This window comes from Electrophorus electricus, chromosome 4 (assembly GCF_041902795.1).
Source record: "Electrophorus electricus isolate QZ-2024a chromosome 4, ASM4190279v1, whole genome shotgun sequence".
NCBI lineage: Eukaryota > Metazoa > Chordata > Actinopteri > Gymnotiformes > Gymnotidae > Electrophorus > Electrophorus electricus.
The window spans coordinates 7,798,370-7,823,373 of record NC_137500.1 but is presented as its reverse complement, the minus strand read 5'-3'; the positions used below and the strand labels follow the sequence as shown (position 1 = coordinate 7,823,373).

The window sequence follows — 25,004 nt, the reverse complement described above, 5'->3', positions numbered from 1 at the left end:
ACAGGTAGTTACATAAGAAAGAACAGTAGTAGTGTTCCAGCAGTCAGCAGGGGAAAGGTTTTCTTAATTGGACAATGTTTTATCGTCAACTGCACATCAGACACTGGGCCACTGCCCAGACACAAGGGAAAGGGTCACAGCTACACTGCATGATATTTGAGAGCTAATACTTGGTAGCAATGATACAAATCATACAATATGTACTAGATCAATGTGTTCTACAATGGAATATAGCATAAAAGTGTAGGTCATAATACAGGTTCCTCATGGTTTGTAAGAAGGGAAAAACTGGTATAGTAGGGTGAGGAAGAGTGTGAGCTGTCCACAGAACATTCTGACTTGAGAAGAACACTCACACTTGTTTCTGTGACAATTTCGAGACATCATTCTTCATCACCAAGGCAACAGTATAAAAAGTAGGTTGCAGGGCTACATCAGCACATAGAGGTGAAAAGATAAACTAGAGTAACTCCTTAAGATTAACATTTCTGCTTTTTACATAAGTAAACCCAGAAAAATGTGCCACTAGAATGTCATGTTTGTACTGTATTTTTATCACACATTTGTCAAAGTGCAGTGTTCCCGTTAGTTGCCTGAAAAAGCATGCTTTTCTGCAAAGTAACTCGATCATAAGGGGCAGCAGACTGATGCTATTTTTAGCTCCCATCCACACCAGGCAGTCAAGTGACAGATCGGTCTCTGGGTGAAGACTCCAGCAGAGGCCTGCTGAAATGTGTTTTCAGTCTTTGAGGCACTGTGTAAATACATGTTATCTCTCCAGAGGGTGGCTGACCACTGATCTCACTCATCTCCATAACAGTTGCCTACTTAGGGAAACAGTAGTGAGTCCAAGAGGCTGAACTGACTAATATTCTAAAAATGTTGCCTTAATCTCCAAATGTGGGATGATCTGTGACTTGCATTAAAGGCTTAATTCTTGGATACGACTGTTATTTCAGGGTGTGTATTTTCTGACTCTTCCTACTTTTCCTTGTTTTGTTCTCACGGCATTTTTCTCCATGCTCCTCCCCCTTCAGATTCATCCTATGGCTGAGCTTGACTTTGTTTAGAGTATATGGAAAAATAACAGGCATACCAAACACAAGGACAGCTGCATAGATGTGCACTAGATTTGTATATATTTATTAAAGTAAGTATGAAATAACTTTAGAAAGATAATAAAGTAAAACAAAGTAAAAAGGCATCATTTTCTGTTTTTGTTTTTGTTTTTTTTGCTTTGAAACTAATTGCGACCTTGCAAGCCCACAATGTCAGCAAAGCACATATCTAATGTAATTGTTATTAACAAGGTAAAAATAATGTGAATAAATATTTGAAACATGTAGAAAGAAAATAGTTTGCTCCTCTCTGAGGTCATTAGTAAATATAATAAAATGACAAACCTCAAGTAACGTCTTCGGTTTTGAAATAGCGCTTTCTATGCAGGCTGCTATGCAGAGTGTGGTGTCTACAGACACCAATGATCCTCTTGCAGGATCGTGATAAAATGTAAAATATCAACACAAATCCATGGACTACAAGCCAAACAGTGGAAACAGTGGGACATTCTCTGTCTGAAATGGACTTTCAGTTGAGTTTCGTGATTCTGTCTCTCCAAATGGAAAAAAACAAACTACAATTTATAGCTCATTATAAATGAACTTTTGATGGCCTCAAGTTTTACATAGCAAATAAAGATTTTTTTTTGGAATATTTAAGTAGTTAGATTTTTATTTATGGTTTTTTTTTTTTTTTTTTTTTTTTTTTTTTTGCGCTACTGCTAAGGAGTGTAAGCAATTCAGCCGGCCACTGCTTGACTGAGTAATATAATATACATAATATACCACAACTATGTTATAGCTGCAAGTATGTTTCAAGACAGGTCTGTGCAACATGATTAGCACACTGGAGTCCAGTTCAGTAAGTCAGCCTTACAAAACACACAGAAAACAAATCACCTGCTTCTATTCTCTCCCACTTTCTCTCTTTCCCAGTCATTGGGCTGAGTCTGAGTCGCTTGAGTCCAAGCTAGCCTGTGTGGGTGTGCTGGTCCTCGGTCCCGCGTGGTGCAAGGTCTGTGTGCTTCTCCTCAGGCTCTCCAGAGACTGCAGAAAGGACCGCCTTGCTCTCTCCTCCTCCAACGGCGAAACCCCTTCCTCCTCCACCTCTGCAATCTCAGCGAACGTCACCGGCTGAGTCTTGAACCTGGCCTCCCGCGGCCGCCGGGGCCGGCTGCGGCCTCGAGCTGGGCCCTTGGGGACAGGTAAGTGCTGTGGGAACTCCTCCATCGCAGAAGCCATGAGGTGGGCTGGAAGCATGGGGAAGCTGGCGGTGTCCATGGGACGCACAGCCATGGGTTGGCACGGAAAGCGCTGGGTGTTCACTCTGTGAGGTGAGCTGGACGTGGCAGCTCCTTCGCTCCCCTTTTCGCGCCTTAACAGAGATTCCAGAGCTGACTTTCTCTGTTTCTCTCTCCTTTGCCTGCTGGAGTTCACGTCTATTCGCAGCTCACAGCTCTCCCGAATCGCAACACGCCCTCCGACACCTGATGTCCTGGTGCGGTGATTTTCAATCCACTAAAGCCTCCCCTCTGGCGCGCTAATCACTTGGCTATCAGAAGTCCTCAGACTCTGCGACTCGCTCACCAATGCAGTGCAATTTTTTCAGAGTCGGTCTCCTGCTTTCTCCTGCCAGGATCTCAGTATGTGGCTTGGTTCTGTGTCAGAGATGAATCCAGCTCAGGCTTTTATAGCTGCTTACACCCTCTAAATCTCCCCACTCTCTGCAGGCTCCTCCCTCCCTGGGAGTAGTCATGGTTCCGGCTACCATACCACTCCCTTGAATAAGACCCCTTAAATAAATGCTTGCTACAGCTGCGGGGGTGGGGGTGGGTAAGAACAAGACACACCACATAACAGACATGATGACTACAGAGATTGACCATTATTTTACATTATGATAAAGAAATTCTACTAAAGTGGCAGTGAACCAGATGTGGACACCATGGTACTAACATGACCACACACATTAAGATATTACAAAGACACATAAACTGCACAGTGCAAAAGATGCACATGTGTGTGCGTGCAGCTGCTGTATCGTTGTCTTATTAACTTCAACTGCGTACTCAGCAGTTCACCCATTCAGCATAGGTTGGGAATAAAACTCCACATTGTTTACTTTCAAGCTCGGCGCTATGAATACCTTTTTGTGCTTTTAAAATTTCCTCACTTTTTAACATTAATTTTATGGATTCCAGTGTAAGATGTAATGGCTTCTTTCATATAGGTCAGCTGTATACAGAGCTCTTGGTATAGTTGACTAGTACATTTTCATGCTAGTCATAGATTGAACTCTGTAGCTCCTTTAAACTGATTGTTGGCCGCTCCGTGTTTTTCCTCACAAGTCCCTTTCTTGCACGATGCTGAGTTTTGAGGGATGGTCTTGTCAAAGCAGTGCCTGGGTCATGCAGCTCCTATTTCCTCACAGTTTATCCAACAGTGCTCACAGGAATATCCAAACACTTGGATGTTATTTTGTAGCCTTTCCCTATCTTGTGTATGTCTATAACTTCATCTCTAATTTCCTTAGAACGCTCCTTGTTCTTTGTTTTCACAGCTTTCCTTCAGTTTTTCAGTCTGACAAAAGTTATGGGGGACTTTTATCTAGAAACGGTGATTCTTTTAATGATTAGCAGAGATTCGTGATTAACGATTAGGCAGATTGTAAAGCAGTTATGTCCTCACTATGGCAATATCTTTCATCAGTTGGAGCCTCCACAGCACATGGTTTGAGTACTTATGCAAACAGACTTTTTGATTTATTGCTTTTTGTCATGGAATATTCTCTTACATAATATCAATACTGCTTTAACAAATTAAATTTGAGGGTCAGTCTTTTAAAATAAAATATGAAAATATGACAGCACAAAATCTTAATTTGTGCTGTCATTTGTAATTCAGTTGATTCAGATGCTTTGTAAGGGCATTGCAAGGCACTGTAAATGTGGTATAAACTGTGGGTGGTTGTCATGGCAGCACATACACGAAACACATGATCCCGACCTACTATGTCATGTACCTAACAAGTGTATCTGTTATCATTCTCACTCTCTTTCTCTCTGCTTTGTGCCCAGATCTGTCTTTAGGACTATAATTACCTCTTACAAGACCATCAGCCATGGAGCATGTACATGAATCCTCAGCCCAGAGGTGTACTAGTCAACGTCAGAGCAGAAGAGGGGCAGGGTGACGTAAGGCACTACAACCACGCTTTTTCTGTCACGTCCCCTTAAGATTAACCCTAAAAAGCAAAGGGGATATCACACTAGGGTACACCCACCCTCCCCGCCCACATATTCCTGTTGCTCATACTCCAAAGGCCAAGGGGTAAGTATGAGTTGCTGATTTACTATGACTCATGCTATTTTTGGAAGGGAAGGCACTCACTTATCGCATCCAGCAAATACTCCTCTAGACAATATATGTCCAGTAACATCATGTGATACAGGCGCAGGGGTGCTCTTCAGACCGTGTATCTGGTGAATGTGTAGTAAACCTGATTTATGCCCTATCCCTGTTGCCTGTCGAGATCAGCATGCTGTTGCAAGATGGGATACCAGACAGGAGACGGGATATCAGATAAGAGATGGGATATGAAACAGGTTCAGGCAGCAAAGTCTCTAACAGCCTCTCTAATTTTTCCAGATTTCACTCAAGCTGTTTAGAGACCTTTGCAACAGTAACCTGGGTAATACAGTGGCTTTTTTCTAAAGGGACCTGTATATGTCTGTATGGAGAGAAGCAAAGACTAATTTTATCTATGACTTACCTGCTTGACCACAGCCAGCAGCAGTAACAGCTGGTAATTCATTAAGACCATCAGACTTGCTTCCTTTTCAGCCTCTTAAAGGGTTGTCAACTCATGAGTTACACTTTGAAATGAGAAACAAAATAAAGAATGGATATATCAGCTTTTGACTGCTTTTAAAGTCATATTTGACAGTATCTGGGTTATTCTTTAAGGCATCAATGTCCTTGTCTTAATTAGCAAGAGGGCTCAATTCATATCTTCTGCTCGGTTGGGCTAGAGTGTGTCAGAACTGAGTAAGGACATAGAGGTAGGTTGCACAATTTTGTTTATTATGTCACACAGGTGTTGAGGTCACATGCCTGCCTCAAACAGCCTTCAACATAAGTATTCTTGCTGAGATTTGAAACGGAGTCCATTTGAGTTGACATTCACAAGCAATTTCATTCAAATGAAGTAGATGTTCTAATGACACATTTTACTCAAAAACATGGACTACAATGTAAAGAAAGTGATAAAGAAAAACAGCAAATATTCATTATTTGACATATGAAAGTCAAACGAAAGAACAGTGGTGGCAGTGTCCTAAGCACTAAACAGAACACACATGGTGAACTGTTTTGAATTTGAGAGCTAATGAGGGCTGGAGTACTGCCCTCACAGATGGATGACTGAAGCCTGCTACTACTGTGGGTGTAGGTATATTTGGGGTGGTGTTGGTTTGGAAAATGCACACAGGTCCGCTATGTCTACTATGTCTATTCCCATTCACATTACTCAAAACATGACCAAGTTCACGCAGATCTGATAATACATCAAAATATCTCAACACACTGAAAAACAGGCCAGCTACACCTATCTGATATAGGAGGGGAGAATGTTGACATGGCATTGATAACAGAGAGCTTTCTGTTTGGATAGGTATCTCAGGCAGCTGAAGTTAGTGCTTTGGTTCTAGCCTACATGGTACTAATGGAGCAAGGTGGTGGGGTGAGTGGAAACACAAGTCGCCTGGTTCTTATGCAACAACTGAAAGCAGAGTCAGCCAGTTGGACTCAGAGGGGAACCATTTTCCAGCATTGAAGCAGACATGGACAACTAATATGTAGACATGGCTAACAAAGCATATCCAGAGTTATCGTGAGTACATTTACTGGCGCACATTTTTTCAGTGACTTACCATAAGAGATTTGGGAACAGGGGCATGACATTGGAAGGATTGGACTGGACTATACTCAAAAGACATGCCAGTCACAGGAGACATTGTTTTTGCCAAATGTACAAATAAAAGTATCCTCTGAAAAACTTGAAAAGCAAATGTGTTCCCTTTCCCTCTCTCACACATCATGAGTTGCGTCAGTAAAAGGTTAGGCCCACTGAACCCATTACAGTAAACAGAATGAGCTATTGCATTCCAGCACAGACGCAGCAAGAGCCTGACTTTCCAAACACGGCTCGGTTTTTATTGGTTCTCACAAGTGGCCCAAGGCAAAGCCTGTGAAGTATTAAGGTACACAGTGTAGCTTTAATTAAACTTCTGTAACAAATCACTACAAGTAGATCACAGCAAGCAACGAGGGATTTATTCTCTCGTAACAGGTACAAGCTGTGATAAAGGTCCTTGGTTAAAATCTTGAGGTTACAATTTTCCAAAGCACTGAGGCTATACTAATAGCTAGTAGTATAAATCAGTCTAGATTACATATGCAGTTAAATAATAGCAACACTTTCCTTAAATCAAAGGGTCACTGAGTACAATGAGCATCATAAGACCTTTGTATACATTCAGCTTTGTTAACCTTTAAAACAGAAGCACATCTGAAAATGTGTGTGCAGGACATGAGCAAATGATAAATGAGCAAGTCACCTTTGTTTTCATAGAGAGCATAAATGTCTGGAAAACCAATCCAGCATAAGATGTGTTTGAAAGCACAGATATCCATTCAGATCCTAACCCAGCTTCAAACTGCACATGAACTGCACTCATTGCATAAAAGAGCAGTTTGCCCACATACAAAGAACTGCCTCCAAGTGTGCATGCATAAGAGCTGTGTCTGTAACCAAAGTATGAACAACTGTCTGGGTCAATACTGAACATTTTTGTACCTTTTAACATGTGCTTGTGGGCCTTGTAATTCTCTTGTAATACTAAAACTATTAGAAGCAATAACAAAGGTTGTTACCTACACTGAACAAAATGCCTTTAGAAACTTTGTAGCATCTTAAGCAAAAAACAAAAAATGCTTACTTAGGAGGTGCAAATTAACATACATTTGGCTACATTATTATAAGTCACTCAGTTGAACAGAAAAATCGTTTAAACAAAAATTTTGTTTGTTTCAAATAACATCTTAAAACCCAATAAGTAGACGTTATGTTTAAGTAATCATTTAATATCTTCAAAGATCATTTTGCAGAACAGTATGACCACCACCGAAAAGGGCTACTTCACTATGTAAGATATTATGTTGCAGCAGAGTCTGTTTCCTTATTTGGTGAACACGACAACGCAATCCATCATTATTTTGTTGATGTTCTGCAAGTGTTCGAGAAAGACCAAATTCCTTTATCAGTTTCATTCCCTGCCTCTGTTGCTGATTGCTTCCAACTCTCCACTTCTCCTCTAGCCCGTCTTCTTCATGGTTATCTGTCATCTGTTGGACGGCTGTTCTGGTTCTGGGTAGGTTGTACGGAAGGTCAGGTTTATCCTAGGGCCTCGGTCATGGTATTCCTTCGCCACCTGATGCTGTTTGAAATTTACAGGAAAAGTGAAACTCATAAGAGCCTTAAATAAGCTTGAGTGAAAAAAAAGACAGTTGCACCATAAGCAGTCTTTTGGAACACATCCAAAAGATTTGAGATGTTTTTTTGAAAAGTTGTTCAAATAAACTCAAGGCTCAGTGCTTCTGCTTTCCAACCAATCACATGAATATAGACAAATGCCTGTTTTACTGTGCATGTGCTTTGTGACGTGATCGTGTTGTGGCCCTCTATGCTCACGTCCTCCATGCCCAGTTTGGATCAGTATGATACATATTTCAGTGAGGAATTTTAGAGCAACCTGAGTCTCTGGGGATCCATATATAAAGAAAAGCTCCATCAAGAAAGGGTACCAGTATGCAGTTATGCAATGTTTCCCTACATCTATAAATATTTAGTGCATATTTCAAAGCACACTTGTGTCTAAGTAATAAAGTTCCCACAGCTGCTTTCAGACACATTCCAAGATCAAATTGAGACAGTCTCAGTTGTTACCATAAAACTCTTTGACCTTTCTCCCCCCCCCCACTTTATACTCTGTAAGCAGGCCTATAGTTGGTCTCCGTGCCAGCATCCAACAGCAACTCTACAGCAGAGGTGAATAACCTCCTACAGACTTTTAGCATTTAGCTGGCAAGTTGACAACACAGGGCCCTCTCATCACCCTACCGCCTCCTTAGCGCAAGGCTCAAATCTTAAGCTCTGGACAGAACTGGTACCATTGCGACATGCTCATTTTTCTTTTTGATGTTTTTTCTTCAACCTAAACCTTAAGGACACTGCAGATCTCTGCACAGTATGTACCAAGGTCTTCTTCCTGACTTCCAAATCCAGTTAACAAGATGTTCGGTGTCTACAATAGTAAATCTAATTGGTACTTTCAGCTTCTTTTCTTCATTTCTGTTCTGGCAATTTCCTTCACTTTTAACAATTAATAAAGTATCTGTGTTTGCAGACTACAGAGGCTGCAGATACATGTTGCTCCTGTCTGTCTTATCTGCTTCATCAAATTTTCATTACCGAGGTGTCCATGATGAAAATGTGAAATGAAAGTGAAGCACTTCCTTCCCTCATAATCAATGAGCAAGATTTCTTAAAGTTTTTTTTTTAACAGTGCTATAAGAAGGTGTATACCTGCCAGTCATCTTGAGTGCATCCTTCCATTACTAGGAGTGTCCCATGACTCATTGGTACCCTCAGTTTCTCTACATATTTGTAGTCTCCATTCTCCTCCTAAAAAAAACAAACAAACTATTTATATGTAATACATAAGTACACATGCACCAATAAAGGACCACTCAAAGATTTAAGCCAGCCTTTACTCTGTTGCTTATGAAGTCCAGTGCTGTAAACAATACCAAAGCAGTCGACTCACTGGAGGAGGTTTCTTCCGGAGGCTAAAGACTCGTGTGTCCCCCAGACTGAGAGAGGCAATGGTGGGGTGAGGGCCCAAAGAGGACTCGTCATCACTGTGCCAAGCAATGCTGTCCTTCCCATCACGGTACAAGTTACATAGTAACGAGTTAAAGGTGTGAGAGGTCTCACGCTCAACGGTCTGACGCAGCGTTGTGAGGACAGGATGCCACTATAGGAGCAAGAAAAGTTGTCCGGTTGTGTGAAAAGGGAGAAAGTGAACATGGGAGAAGGCAACAGAAACACATAAAGCTAGATAATTTTTTCAATTTCAAACATTGTGACAAAATTTTTTATTACCTCAACACAAGTAAGAAACAATAAAATCAGTAAAAACGGTAATAATGCACAATACATTCATATGGGGGTGTTTACATTTATGTTAAATCCTATTTATACAAGGTGTTTTAAGAATTGTATGTATAAAGAGAAAGTATCTGAAACCTGAGGGTTAGCTTGCAATGTGGAGTGAGAATACGTGTAAGGCAGTTCTCCGTACCAACAAGTCAACCTGGGTTCCTCGTATGCTCCCCCTAAGCAAGGCAATATTTAGGCAATATACAGTGCTTAGTAATTTATACTCATCTTCTCATGCCTATGGTCGACAAGCAAGAGAATTCATATTTGTACGCAACACATATGCACACACACATTTATCTGGTTTCTCTTATCTGTAAGTTTAACCGTAATGCACTTTATTTAATTTCCTTTATAAGGAGTTGCAAGTCTATGCCAGTTCCCAAGATTTATTTTTAACATTTTTTTTTTCCAGCTTGTTCCAAATATGGCAATAAATCAAAGTGATTTGCAGAACAAAAGTGTGTTTTGCCAAAAAGGGGCTTCATTTAGGCTTCAATTAAACTTTGTATTGCTTGTCCAAAGAAAATATTTATTCTTTTGGTATATTTAAGCCTTTTTAACATGCTGCCACTTCTGGAAAGGATCATCCAAAGTGCTGGAGGCAGTAGCAGGTCTGCCAGTTTAGAGAGGAAGAGGGACTGGAAAAAGTGAGTCATCATGAACACACAAACAAACACACACACACATACACCCTCCTTACTTGTCACTTCTTTTAATTTTGCATTTGGCCATATAGAATCTGAGCTTAACTTTCAAATTTAACACACTAAGAGTAAATGTCTTCTTTCCTACCAGCTGGCACAACTTTATTTGTTAGCGCTCACCCATCATGCCATAATTGGTCTTCTGTGACCACGGCAGCTCAGCCAGCAGTGTTGCCAACATCCAGTCAGCTTCCTCCATGGTCAGAAACCTGGGTAACAGCCGGAGTCTGGGAGGAACACAAATAACAGGGTCCGTAGGGGTGGATTTTCTTCCAGAAATACCTGGACCTCTGATGAGACATCAAGACTGTGGCTACAGCAAAACTATATTGCAGCGGCTGCTTAGATGTTACTCAACTCAGCCAATGCAGCACACACTCTAGCAAGCGGCACCCGGAAAAACACACACTTATATGATCTCCTGTGTCACTGGTCACACATTGCTCATTAATGTAAAAATGTGTTTCTGTTATAAGAGAGCTCACCTAAGAGGCAGAATCAATTTTCAGCGGAAATATGTGAATGGTTATCTAGTCATAGCTACCTGGACACTCCTGTGGGACCCTGGCTGATCTCATAGACCCCAGCCTCTCTGAGAATAGGGGAAATAGCACTTTTAATTAATTAATGCATTTAATTAATGTAAGCATAATTTAGATAGAATTATACTATACTAACATTAGCTTTGTACTGAAACTAATTCTGTGTTTTTCAGTAAGAAAATTAAGGCCACTCACTCTATTGTCTTGTCCTCAGGTATCACTCTAATGGGCTGGAATAAATATGAACAGATGTACAGGGGAAAGACCTTGCCAACGTGGCCCTCAAGACACAGAACATTAGTTGGCACTTACATTAGTTGGTTGATGGAACTCAAATGTTCTTGGTCCAGTGTTCCATGGCCCAGTCACTGGCTGCCCACCTGACACTGAAACATTGTTATGATTGCATCAACCATGCATTAGTAAAACCAAGTGCACGATTTCAGTGTTTATAGTTGAAAATAAACCCAAATGTGGTCGTGACATTTAATGCGACATTACAAACACGAATATGATATATACATTAATTTTTAAACCCAATTAGGTAGCACAATTTCAGGACCAGTTTATAGACTAAAATAGTCTTAGGTCCTTGCCTACCTGTAGGGCGTGCTGGTTTGGGCAACGGTTTTGCCCAGGAACCCTGCACTCTCGCTCTCTGACGTTTATCACCCATAAAGTTGAACTAAACCTGAAAGAGATGTGTCAAAAGTAATATTTTACAGATTGCCCTCCAATCCTAGAGGGTGACAGGCTATTTCACAGACCTTGCTGCCACCTTCAGGTGTACCGAAATGCAAGTTATGCAGTTAGCTAACCTAGCTAGAGCAGGAGGCTATGTAAATGAAACCTAGTCTCCGCTGTTTCATCGTTACTGAATAAACTGGCAATTACACAGAGAAGGTAGGAAGTTAATTTATTCATATGCACACAGTGCGGCTATAGTTTAGCAGAAAGTCTAAAGCAAACTGAAACACGTCGGTGGACTTCGCTAGCCAGCTATGCTAGGTCAGCTAATTTAGCTAGGCTAGCTAATTAAGAGTTAAATGTATCCAAACCCAAAACCAGACTTTTTAATATAGCTAACATGGCTGATATAAACAGTTTAATGTTTTATCAAAGGTTGGCAAAGTTTCGAGATCACATTTTACTGACCGAACATGTACAGACATATCTAATCTATTCTACCTAGCTATATCGGTAGCCGTGTAGCGTTCTAAGAGAGTCAGTGTGTCCAAATAATATGTCCGGCATAACTCAACGACTATCTCCCCAATGGTTCCCATGTAGTGTTGGAACAGACAGACATACGGTAAAATGGATAATTTTTCAAATTACATATATTCATCTAACAAATATAAATTGATTTAAAATATATTGGTCACAAGAAGCTATTATGTATTTAGTGATGGGTTTCTTGTGTTCTAAAGCCTAAATTAGCTTGTGAGCACTTTGTTCTTTGATAGTGACATGGGTTTTAAATTCAGACACATTGATCATGGATTATTTGATATTTTTATATTCCATGGTCCATCACTCAGATTCCATTTGATTTGCCAGAACATGTCCCAATACCAAAGTCTCAGAACCATTTTCTCAGGGATATTCACACTGTAGAAAAATGGCAAGCACCCTTCCTTAACCAAATGTGAAAAGCCTCCAGCAGGAGGTTGACCTGTCATGGCTGTGATCTATTATAGTCAGAGTACAATAAGCTATGAGCCTTCTGTAGTTTCCATCTCAAGGAAGTTACTAAAACTACAGACACTAAAATACAAGGATAAGCACTTCAAAATAGAAAACTACCACTCAGATTGTAACTGACTACATTTTCTTCAAACAAGTTGACTTGAAAGTGCATACATTACTCAAATGTAACTTAAAATACCTACAGGAGTCTTGATATCTACATTTTGGATCTTAACTTCTGACCTGTCTAAATTATTCAAATATGCTCTTACATGCCAATATCATATTCCTCAAGGTATCCATTTGTGAAGTTAAGCAAATGTGCCCAATTCAGGATTTTAAAATTCACCTAAAGTGAAAATGTTTCTCATGATTTGAAAAATTAATGACTTAAGAATCTTCTGCTGATACATTTGGTTGATTCTGACCAATAGAAAATACTGTAATGTTCCATCATCTGCTGGCCCAACTACTGTTAGGAATTGGAGAAGAAAGCCAATACTACAATCTAGTACCATATTAAAAGTCACATCTTTATTTGAAACACTTTATAAATTGGTCATTTTAACAACATACATTAATTTAACAACAAAAAGGCACACCATTATCCAAGCTTAGTGTTTGGAATGCAAACATTCAAGTTTTCCATCCGATGCAGCCACTGCAGGTCAAATACCTTAGCATCTCCATTTGACTGGTTTTGGTCAGCGGGGGAGGGGGGGGGAGGCAAAGCCATCTAAAGTGGCTACACACTTAAGTGGAAGATTTACAAGTCCAGCAAGTGCATCACTGTCCAAATCAGACTAGCAGCTAGTAAAGATCTCCTTTCAATAACCATGACCAATTTCCTGCATATTACTGTAAGGCACATCAATTTGAATGATCAGAGATTGACATGAGTGTCCAAAGTGGATCATATAAAAAGCACCATTAGAAACTTATACATGTTAAAGTAAAACACCCCAAACCCCCACCACCAATTTTATAAATAGAATACAGTCATGTTACAATATGTAAAAAGAAAAGATAAAAATGCCAATACTCATTTGATCATTCAAAAACAGCAAGAGGCATTGTATAAATTCACCTTCTTATTTGACTGTAAACAATCACTACAGGGGACTGGAAGTCAGTAGGCAGGTACATCTCACACACACACACACACACTCTCAAAGACCCTCTGCTTACAACAGCAGTGACAACAGCCCTCCATGCACCAACATTTCAAATCCTGTACTGAAAGCTACTCCCACTCCCAAATTAACCCAGCCAATGGAAAAATGCACACCAAGTTAAAGCCCAGGTCTGAACTACTTCATTCAAGATGCATCAGTGCAACACCTGTGTGTCAGTAGTTCTTGTTTCACATTATACACACACACACACACAATATATATATATATATATATATATATATATATATATATATATATATATATATATATAAAAAAAAAAAATCAAGTCAAAAGGCAGCAGTACTTCAAAAGCATTGACAAAACTACCCAAACACTGATTTGAGGTCTGGCAGGGATATTAAACCGAGCTGAAGGAAAGCACAGTTTGAGATGGAGTTTTTCCTTTTAAATAATGGCTTCGAGCTATCTCAGCTTTCTCCTCCTGAGGTAGCCACCGCGCTGAGCCTTGTTCATGCGCAGGGCAAAGAAGGTTACCACACACCTGGGAGCCAGAACAGTGGTCACCCATCCCTGCAGCACATAAAGAAAAAGGCCAGTGGGTATTACAATCAAGGTCACATGTCAGTCTCTCCCATCAATGCAGGATGTCTTTAGACAAAGCCCGTAGGCTGGTGGTATGCAAGCCATGGTTTTTTTCGGGGGGGGGGTGGGAGTCCTGTTCTTACCATGACTGCATGTGGAAAGTAGCCATTGGTCTGTTCCTGCAGCCCCACAGTGGTCAGCTCTGCCGCTACATAACGCTCAGGGGTGGGCTTATCTAGAGTGGGATTCCTGATTTTCGTCATCTTGGTGGCGACAAAGAAAGGCAGCACACTCTGCAGAGTAGAGGCATTTAACACAAATGCAGCTTTCTGGGTCCAGAGCAACAGCAAAAGCCCATTATAGAAGTACTGACATGTGAAGTACTAAAAGGAGAGCTAGATGGAAGACAGGCGCACTCTGACCTGGATAATGATCCCCTTGCTCTTGTACTCTGCTTGAAGTCCGCGGGAGAAAAAGTCAACAAAAGCCTAGAAAGATTAAGCCGCCCACACCCACCAAAAACAAAACACTTTATATTCCGATTCTTATGCAGAAAAGCACCATGTTTATACTGCAGTCATTATACTGGACAACTTGGCCAAACCTCCAAAAAAATAAATGAGGATTCACTTGCTTCTAAAATTGGTGAACATGAACGTAATCTGTGTTTAGTGGGCCGGTGACAATCAGCACTTGCCTTGGTGGCGGAGTACACTGTCAGCAGGGGGACTGGGTACATGCCACTGGCAGAGGAGATGTTCAGGACAACACCTTTAGCTCTGAAACAGAGAGTCTTTAGCTCAGCATCGCTTTGAACCAGATGGCTGGGGGGGGGGGGAACCCCACAAGAAATGGTTCAGACAGGGAAATGCATAGATTAATACAATACTGTTTTGAGTACATTTTAAGTATGCACATGGGTGCATGAGCGCATGTGCACACAATTTATAGTCGCCTTGTGCGTGTTGCCATGGCACCAGCTTGCTCATGCAGTATCCCTGCAGCTGCAGTAGTGTGCTTTAGAGAGCTGAGGTTGGTCCCATTTGAACAAAATTTTCCCAGCTCAGTGATTGGTTGTACTGGGTCATGTGTAACTAGAGGGCCAATCAGAGGGACGCATTTGTTACCTAGCCCAACAAGCCATTTTTTTTTTTTTAATTTAGAAAGGAGGGGGAAAAAAAAAAAAAAAAAAAAAAAAAAAAAAAAAAAAAAAAGTGTAGGGGAATAAGGGGCAGAGCTGGACACCAGAAAGATCGCTGCCCAGACATCTGGTGCCATGCTTCAGCATTTGCTCCAATTCCAATTAGGAAATTCTCAAAACTCCTCACCTAGATTCCATTCTGGGCAACACCAGACGAGTCATCTGATGAGGGAATGAGAGAGATGTTACTACAGAAGAGCAAGACACTGCTGCCTTTGCTCCATTACATAGCTATTTAAGTCATATTAAGCCATATGAACCCTTTTGCTTTGAAATGGTGCCCAAATGTAAATACTTACTTGACAAACTGATGTGATATTGACATTGATCATTGTGTTAATGAACTGAAACAGAGTTGCAATGAGGACTTTAGCACCAAGTACTTCTCAGTAAATTAATTCAATGTGTTAAGCCATTAGGTTTACATACAAGGGGAACACAAATCAGCATAAACACGTAAAACACCATTGTGCTAAAACGACACTTATGAGGTCTTAAGTCAAAGTAAAAACATGGCTGACTTCAGGTACATTGTCCAGACCTGGTACAAAAATATTACAACTGAACTGAAGTCAATTCTACTCACGTTGTCCAGATCAGGGATGTGCAAGAAGAATTCCGGGTAAGGGTAGGAGATGCCCACGTTGTTAACTATAGAGCAAAAAGTATTCTACAGTCACATCAGTCCAGCAAAACTCAAACTGAAAAATACTGCAGTCTTATTTTTCTTCCCTGTGTAATTAATCAAGTCAAATTCAAACTCACCAAGGACTCCTATTTCTAGTCCAGCAAGCGCAGCTTCAATCTTGGGGTAGATGTCCACTTGACTGAAATCTACAGCAACAGTCTTGGTCGCCACATTATACAGAGACTCTGCAAAGAACAAAAAAAGTAAAACAACTTGTAACATCCGAGACATCTATATGCTTGGCAAACAGCATTTTTGATGACAACTCCTACACAACACTTTTTTAAATACTTGGAGAAAAACACAATAAGCATTGAATGGCAAGTCTTGGACAGCAGGGGGTGCTGTGTGCCAAGAAGTGAGCCACACTGCAACTTCCCACACCCCTCCTATGCTTCTGTTGATCTGCCTGCAGCAATTAGAACGTATTGTCCAAAGACTCATTTGTCTGAACCCTGTTCGAGGGAGGTAGGAGAGGAAAATTCCTCCAATGCATCCATTGCCACGTAGAACATGTATATGAGCAGACAGTTGGCTTCAGGAGGTGGTTGGGCGGGGTACTACAGGCCAGTGAATATGATCTAATAAGACAATTTTAAGATTTCATAATGGTCTCATTAAATCATGTTTAAAAGGTTTCTGGCTTTAAATAGCTTCGTGACTAACAAAAGTGGTCTTGGTGACTCCACACCCCCGCACTGCTGGGGCATTGGATGAGGCGTGAGCACAGAGTGCCAGGTTTGGCAGGGAGAGACCTAGCTCGTGACTACCCATAACCCCACTCCCCCTCCCCCGACGCTCCCCTCACTGAGACTTCAGCACGACTGTGCTTACGGCAGACGGCTATCTGCAGAGCCCCCCATCACCAACTGCTTCTCTTCCACTCCCTTGCCCACATGTGTGCATGCATGCACACACTAAAACCAGTAATACCCAATAGGATGCCACAAATACAAGGGGGAAAACAAACAAACAGACAAACAAACACCCCAGTGTAGAGAGGTAACAGAATAAAACACATTAAGTGAAAGCAACAGTGGCTAATTCTGCAGTGAGCACAGAAGCAGGGCCAGAATATCCCCTCCCTTGAGGCAGAAGGCTCCCCAGTTCACAAATAGTCACTCATTCAGCCTGCAGAGACAGAGGGAGTGGCAGACAGAGCAAAGTCCATAGCAACTTCACCTCCATTCAGAAAAGGCAGAACAGCATTTGTGAAAGGGTGATGGGTGGAGTGTCACAAAACTAAAAGGGATGATTTTACCACCTTAGGAACTGGCATTTCTGAACCAACCCAAGTGGTATTCATTTTTCTATTAAAACAGACACTTAGTACATAGAGGAGACAGTGCGTAGCATAAAAAGAGAAGTGTGGATTAGCAGCGGGTGTGCAGCAGGGAGGGGTGCCCACATCAACAAGCGTTTAGATGGAGATCCTCATATCACGCCCCGTGCACTCAACCCTGAAAATTTCCATGACGACAGTCATCAGAAAGGATTCCAGCATTTGCAAGGAGGGGACTGTGAATGAAAAGGTTCTCATGGCTATGGGGGTGCTGGGACAACATTCAGCTGGAGAGGAATTTAAAGGGTAATGGGGTTAGACTGCCTGTAGAAAGTATGCATAAGAGATTTGGGTGGCATGGTCAAGCTAAGATGCTGGGTGCATCTTAAGTTCCATGTTCATGTCAGAGTGGAGGACAAGTCTAATTTCACTCTATAAATGAAGACAGACAAGGTGGAGGTTTGTGTTTGCATCCCAGACCAGGGTTAGGGGTCAGTGGCAACTCTATTGAATAAGATAGACAAAGGGCACCTGCAGCTGTGTGTTGTGTTCAGACTGTGTACGCTTGCCAGGCTGCATTAGCTCTCAGGCCAGTCAGCTCTCCAGACTCCTCCACTGGGTCTTTCAGGACAGCACCAAAAATAAGCCTGGCTTCATTAACATTAGAAGGTCTGTGTTTTAGAGTTAGTGGGGTTGTGGTGTGTTCACTTGCTGCCATCACACATACACACCGAGGGACTGGGCAACATCGTTCAACTTCTCTTGAGAGCGGCTGATGAGAATCATGGAGAAACCTCGTTGAGCAAGCTGAGAAACAAAAGCACAGATTAGCACATGGGTCATACAAGTTACTGCATCACACCTGCTCTGTCAAATATAATAGACTATATGAAGAAAGGCTCCTCAGAATCTCCAGTGTCCACCGTCATTGCGCTTAAACAAAAAGACCGTTCTCTACTGATCAGTCCTTTCAGAAGTTTTCCCCCCCTAGCAGTTTTGTAACCTCACAAGAAGTGTCAAGAAAATTGCTGACAAAGTAAGCGCATGTTGGCATGCAAGAAGAGACCCCTTTTCTACAAGCAGTCCTGCATTCACCCTCCCTCCCTCCTGTGGCCTCCGAGAGAAACCCATCTCTGGTGATGAGTCACCATGCTCTCTGTGGAGAGAGAGAAAAGGAGAGGAACCCTTACCTCCTCTGCATAGGATTTCCCAATTCCATCTGTAGCTCCTGTCACCACTGGAAAGAGAGGGGGGGGGGGGGGAATATATATCATAACTGAAATCAAGGAGAGGGGTCAGCTAGGAGGAACATTTGTCAAAACCCCTTGCAGAAACAGACACCTTTACATTTATTGAAGACTGAGGTTATGAATTCCAAACAAGTACTTTAGTCAAAAAAAAAAAAAAAAAAAAAAAAAGTGGTTATTACAGTACATGTAGGATATCTGCATCTCTGGAGGCCATGATGGCCTTGTACGCAAAAAGCTACACCGCACCCATCATCTTGTATGAAGATGACAGTCAGGAATCATTGCAGCTGGCAAGAGAGTTTTAGCACTGTAAAAAATGTGAACACACCTGCTAGAAACACAAGTACGTTTACTATTCCGCCAGTTAACCCAGTTGTGGTTTGATGGCAAGACTGTGGTGTCACTTTAGTGGTTTAAGCAAGCCAACAATCCTGAAGCGCTGGTCACCATAGGTTGTTCCTCCACAACCTGACAATTTAGGAGGAATGAAACCATGGACTTAAAAAAAAAAAAAAAAAAGGGGGGGGGGGGGACACCAAAACAACCTTATATTTAGTTTTGGAAGGGGCACCTTTAAAAACAACCACCAAGACAACTTCTCCATAAATCTCAGACCGAAACACCCTCAGCTCATCACTGGCTGCCTGGATCAGTCCGTCATTCACTAGAGCAATTCTGTTGGCTAGAAGTGGATGGAGGAAAGGAGGGAGGCAGTGCGCTGACGTCCAGAGCCCAACAGGACGGGAGGGGTGAGCAGGGATCCTGGGGACTGCCAGAAATAGCAACAAGAGGAGAGGAGGAGACTGCGCAAAGTCAAGGGATGAAGAGGGAGAACTCGATTCACTAGTTATTTTTAAGGCTGTGTTACGAATCTAACACTTTCTGGCTCAAAAACGTCAACGGGCTGAACTGCACGCAATAGGATCAGTATCTGAAATTGCAGACAAAGTTAATTTGGGGCCCCATGACAATCCAAGAACAGTGTAGCCTCAACCTCGCGGGGAAATTGTTAAAGAACACGGACCACTGTGGCCATTAGACTTAGTTAGGGAGTGATACCTCAAGCTTATGAAAGTTGTACATTTCGGCATGAAATTCTACACAAATTCTGGCTGTCAATTCTTGACACAGCATTCCTGTTATATTAGAGAAGTCAGATGAAGGCAAACTGCTAGGCCACCCATCACTCCATGGGACTCCTCAGTCAACATTCCTCTAGACAGTACTTGGGCAGTGCACTCACCCATAAATGGTGACAGCCAAGAGTTTCAGGAATGCAAAGGTCAAGCATGTGTACATTTTCACGTGCAGAGGAACACGAGCAAAGGTCAGAGTGGAGAAAGTGCAGTGTACAAAAGCATCTGTCTAGTTAGATGTGCTCATTTAAATCATAGGCCTTATACAAGACCATGTGACATTGTTGGGAAAGACGAACTGAACTTTCCACTTTTATTTAAGTTCTACCATACATTCTGACCCGCACAAGTCTAAAACAACGTCCAAAACAGCTCCTTCCTCCCAGGCCCATTAGCCCCTCCCACACAAGTGCCCCGAGCAGGGCTTCACTGCCCTCGTGAGCTGCACAAGCTGCCACGTGACTACTACGAGAACTGCTGACGCACGACCCCAGACGTGCTCACGTACTGCATACAAACGGTGAGCGTGCATGCATGTTTCTGCTATAACCATGAGCCATTGCTTAGTCTTCTCCATCCAAATTTGCATGCGAGTGTGGAGTCAGACTTATGAGGATTATTAATCAATTTCTTAAATTCCCTCCCCTTAACATGAAGCTTGTGTGACGGCTGTTGGTAGGGGCGTGCTTGTGAACATCACGTTCAGAAATGTGTCCTGCACGGCCGCATTAGCCCCACTCCCCTTCAGTCTTGCCAAGCTAAAAAAAGCAGCGCAGGGAATAAAAATAGCTGCCGTGTCTGGAACAGCCGCTCCACCTGAATACCAACAACATGCCGCTCTCCCTTCATCCCCGCAACCCCCACCCACTCACTGCTTTCCCCAGCAACTCGGCTCACCGTGGTGTGCCTGCTGCACAGCACTCGAGACCCTTATGCAGAACTCTTCTCTATTGAACAGGGTATTCCACTTGCTCACTCTACATAGAAGGAATTTCATAGTGAGCTAGCATGTACATAGAGTTTTGTACACTGGTCCTGCACAAACGAACCAACTAATTAATCTCATTAGATCTTTGGTATAGAGAGGAGATATAGCTCTGGGACACACCATCAAAGAGGCTTTTACTTTTTGCAATCTGCTCCCCACCCCATTGAATGGGTTGGTCCTTCTTTGGCTCAATAGCTCTGCAGAATATGCTGAACTACCCACTCACAAACCTCCTCCCACTCCCCAGAGCTGCACATCATGCTTTAAATAGCATTGGTCTGTCACATAGCCAGGAGAAAAACTACACAACAGGGCATTTCAGCACCCAAAATAGCAGTGCTACTCAAAATGGTAATTGGGGGGGGGGGGGGGAAACAAACAAAAAACAACAAAACCCCAGAACTGCTTATTCTGTAGGACAGCTGCAATCTTGACAAGGTTCATTAACAAGAATTGGTCTTGTGCAGGCGCTACATCCATTCTACATGCCTGAGGGACAGCTAGTGCTCTGAAGCACCAAGCTGATGCTTCTGGACAAATGCATCCATTTTACCTGCCTGACGTTCTTCCTGTCAGACATGGTTGATTAACAGGCAAGCAATTAAACAGATGATGGTTGAAGTAGTGTAATAAGAGATGCTAAACAGCAAGTACAGATGCAAATATTTTTACCGTGACCACCCATTTGCCCAACCCCACCTCCCCAAATCATGTTTGCGAAAATGTTGGTTCAGTGTAGCACAAAGCATGCCAAACATGTAGAGATTGGGACTAGATATGCAAGTATTTAAAAAATAAAAATCCAAAACTGATCAAAATGGAAAAGCTAAATAGAAAACCCCCTTTTCTGGAATTAAATAAATAAAACTGGCTGAGTCGTGACGAGAGGGGGGGAAAGGGGGGGAAAAAAAAAAAAAAAAGTACCCAGGATTCAACACAATCACATGGCGAGTGTGTTGGTCACATGAATGGCAGTGTTCATGCCCCTCCCCTGCCTTTAACAGCGACCCACAGACCCTCTTCCACCCCACAGAAGAGAGGCTACATTCTCTCATCATTCTTAGCACACTCAGGATGAATGGCAGTTATCACAAACCTGTCATTTTTCCTATTCCCAATTACCATAATTTAGGTTTAGTCAGTGAAGCTACACAGCCCCCCCCCCCCCCCCCCCCAACAACAAGACAAAGTTTACTCCTATACAAGAGAACAGTCTAGGAGGAGGAGGGGGGAGATTGCATGTACACACACACACACAAGAGACTAATTAAAAAAGAATCTCCAAAACCTCATTACTGAAATGAAGGACGGAAAAATTAACTACATTAAAGTTAACGTTACTGGGTAACAAGTAAGGTTAAAAATGGGTAAAATGAGGGCTCATTAGAACTGCATCAGAAGATTGATCCAAACGAAAGGACTAGCTTGACGGGCACAACGGGATGCGATTTTCAAGTTCAACAGCAGGGGTCTCCTGAACATTGCGGTGAATACCACAAATTGATACAGGAACACGGATCACTTTTGTAAGGAAAAACAAAATTAACGAAAATACTTCATATACTTCAAGTCCAGGAGCAAATCTTAGGCAGCTCTGAATCATGCGTACTATTCTTAAAACCTGTTGGGAGAGGGAAACTTGTTAGACTGGACTGTAACGTGTTAGAGGAAACAGCTTGCATTTGGCAATCACATGCCAAACACTTGATGCATTGAAATTCGTGAAGAGGAGGACACTACAATCCATGTATAAAGAAAGATACTTACTAACCAAGATCTACAACATAATATCCGATAAAGCAGGAGGCTGCCTTACAATCATAAGGAATATTCGAGAAGCTGAAACTAGCTATTGCTCAACCGGACAGGACCTGCGCTTCAGGAATTACAAGATAAGGAACGTTTCTCCTTCCACCTGAATTTAGTCACCTCCAGCTCACCTGTACCTAGATGCTTAAGACGCTACACTCACTGAAAGAATGCAAGACAGGTCAAACTGGAACCCGGATTCATTATTTCAGGGAGTGGCACGAGTATATCGGCTCCAGTTTACAATTAATTTAACAGACATCGCGTCGATTAACGCAACGAATTACTTTCAAGCATGAAATCACAGCGGCCTGGGCTAAAGTAAAGCAAAAATGCGAGTCGTTTTCCGAGCCGTCAGCCGTCATTAACCAGGCAAGGCGCTAGGGGGCCGAAGTGGTTCGAGCCTGCCTCCCTCGCAAGTGCAAGGCATGTCGTTGTATTTGGGTTTTTTTGTAATTCGTAACAATGCGATGAATTACAGTGAAGTAACCAGATAACATATCCAAGCATGTCGTGTGAATATTCTTAACTAGGTTTTAGTAGAACTTTCAGTATGCAGACCGACTTAGAAACCTACCCTCAAAAGCCACACGTGGTATGGACCCGCATTATAATTAAGATTGGCGTTTTAAACTGCGTCATGTTGCCAAAACCAACCTATATGCCCCTACAAAATAAAAGGAGCAGCTGCGCACGGCAGTACCTGACTAGAATACACCAAGCGTTTAACCTCTATTTTTAATATAGTAAAATGACCGAATCATTCAAAAAAAATATGTCAGCAGACGCGCAGCACCTCAGCCTAGACGAGAAACTGGATAACTGGGTCAGGTTAGGCCGATCAAACACAGGACAAGATACAAAAGAAGGGGGGGGAAAAAAAAAAAAAAAAAGAATGTAAAGATCATGAGATATGGCTTGCCACCCTCCAACACTGACGTCCATGAACCGTAACCACGTTATTAAAAAGAGAAAAAAATGCTTAAAAACTTAATCTGATTAATGCAATTACTAAATTTCCCCACACATTAATGGATAGCCCGTTTCAATAAAGACGGCAATGATTTAGTCTGACTTCATCTCAGTGACTCAGAACCTGCGATTATCTGCGCACAGTCCACGAATGTATGGCGCAATCTGTCAACCTGAGACACTTATCGCCTCTTTATGGACCATACGTGTGAATATTATGTGGTTAGTTTCTTAGTTAATCTGGTAGGGTTTTTCCTTAACATACATTTTGTAACCTTAATACATGTGAAACATTACATGTTGACTTTGGATGTGTCAAAGATGAATCTGTTGCGGCAAAATGGAATAAAAGTTCAATTAGTAGTACTTGTAAAATCTATGAAGTTCAATCACATCTACAGTTTTCAGTTGAACGCTCATAATCCCCTTTATACTTAGTGCTTGTGGCTCAGCTACTGACGGTTTCCCGTTTGAATGAATGAATTCAACTCACCTGCCCATTTTCCCAATTTGGGGGAGAGTAAATCTCCATTTCCCAGCACCCATATCCTAAAGCCGGAGAGAATGTGGTACACCAGCCACAACACCAGCGAGACTGTGGTAAGTGCACCGACCCAGTACAACGGTTTCTCGGCTAACTGAAGCATCTCCACCACGTTAAACAACTCCATGTATACGGCTGGCCGTGCGTGGTGTCTGACCCACAAAATTAGGCGATATGCACTGATTTAACGATACAATGTGCGAGCCCCTTTATAAGCAGGTGGTGGCATCAACCCCCACAACTCCTCAAACATACTAGTCTATCCAGATTTAAGTGCACACCCCCACCTACTCCTTCACCGCCCAAGCACGCCCACATTCATCGTTGATTGGACGAAACTCCTATCCGCCAGAGGAAACTTACCATTCTTTGGTTAATTTTTGCGTCAATCACAAAGGCTCCATTCTCATTCATCAGATTCTCTGTCTCAAAGGGGTGGGTCGAGAGCGGTGGTAGTTGAAAAACGATTGGACAAACATTATGGTAACCGCCATTCAAATAATTCCATTGGTTGTAATTCAGAACAGGTTTTCTGTTTCAGTCAGGATTATGAAACCTCCAAATCCACGTTTTCAACTAACAGCCCCCTCTATTTTATGAATGAAGCTTTTCACCTATTGGTCAGACAAGAATGTATTCGCCCGCCTTCCGTGTAATTTCTGGACGATACTATTTGATGGAAGGTACGCCGGTCGTACTCCTTCGTGGGTGATGCCTCACACATGACTCATCGGCCACACAAAAAAGAACAAGTCGACCAATTTGGAGTATGATGGCATAGTATGTTAAAAACTGAATGGCAGGACAAGAACATATTACAAACACTTCTAGAATACCCTAACCCTTTACCAGTTATGAAAAGTGGCTACGCATGTCCTTCATTATACCGCATTTGGAAATAGTTTCCATTGGTAGCAAAAAACTACAATTACCAGACAGGCCTCTCACGAAGACTCGCGAGAAGCTTTGAGATCTTGGTTTTACAAATACGGAAGAGAAGCTTGGATTATGTAAACATTGAGGTAGATAGTAGCAATGCACAGGAGTAACGTGTGAAAATTTGTGTTACGTGATGTGAAAATGAATCCTGCACACTCAGGTTCTCCAACGTTTCACTTAGTGAGGAACCAGACGTGTTG

At 42.1% G+C, this 25,004-nt stretch overlaps 3 protein-coding genes across 4 annotated transcripts; all 3 read right to left on the bottom strand.

Annotated features, from left to right (window-relative positions):
• Nucleotides 1-1,727: 1,727 nt before the first annotated feature.
• On the bottom strand, nucleotides 1,728-2,734 carry c4h11orf96 (chromosome 4 C11orf96 homolog). Its single transcript, XM_027001085.3, has one exon. The coding sequence runs from the start codon at nucleotides 2,352-2,354 to the stop codon at nucleotides 1,995-1,997; it is 360 nt and encodes a 119-aa protein (XP_026856886.1). The 5' UTR covers nucleotides 2,355-2,734; the 3' UTR covers nucleotides 1,728-1,994.
• Nucleotides 2,735-6,250: 3,516 nt separating this feature from the next.
• alkbh3 (alkB homolog 3, alpha-ketoglutarate dependent dioxygenase) lies at nucleotides 6,251-11,856 on the bottom strand. Of its 2 annotated transcripts, none has more exons than XM_027001039.3 (10): nucleotides 11,777-11,856; nucleotides 11,189-11,279; nucleotides 10,901-10,974; nucleotides 10,784-10,818; nucleotides 10,591-10,638; nucleotides 10,167-10,273; nucleotides 9,427-9,515; nucleotides 8,945-9,154; nucleotides 8,704-8,802; nucleotides 6,251-7,555 (listed from the first exon to the last, which is right to left on the bottom strand). In XM_027001039.3, the coding sequence occupies exons 2-10, from the start codon at nucleotides 11,262-11,264 to the stop codon at nucleotides 7,460-7,462; spliced, it is 834 nt and encodes a 277-aa protein (XP_026856840.2). In that variant the 5' UTR covers nucleotides 11,265-11,279; nucleotides 11,777-11,856; the 3' UTR covers nucleotides 6,251-7,459. The 2 variants fall into 2 exon arrangements, with proteins under 2 accessions (XP_026856840.2, XP_026856842.2); XM_027001041.3 differs by lacking the exon at nucleotides 11,777-11,856 and adding an exon at nucleotides 11,356-11,770.
• Nucleotides 11,857-12,789: 933 nt separating this feature from the next.
• On the bottom strand, nucleotides 12,790-24,098 carry hsd17b12a (hydroxysteroid (17-beta) dehydrogenase 12a). The gene is made up of 11 exons (XM_035535035.2): nucleotides 23,815-24,098; nucleotides 18,357-18,403; nucleotides 17,898-17,973; nucleotides 15,962-16,069; nucleotides 15,783-15,847; nucleotides 15,496-15,540; nucleotides 15,324-15,358; nucleotides 14,693-14,774; nucleotides 14,418-14,483; nucleotides 14,139-14,288; nucleotides 12,790-13,983 (listed from the first exon to the last, which is right to left on the bottom strand). The coding sequence occupies exons 1-11, from the start codon at nucleotides 23,990-23,992 to the stop codon at nucleotides 13,876-13,878; spliced, it is 960 nt and encodes a 319-aa protein (XP_035390928.1). The 5' UTR covers nucleotides 23,993-24,098; the 3' UTR covers nucleotides 12,790-13,875.
• Between the last annotated feature and the right edge of the window lie 906 nt (nucleotides 24,099-25,004).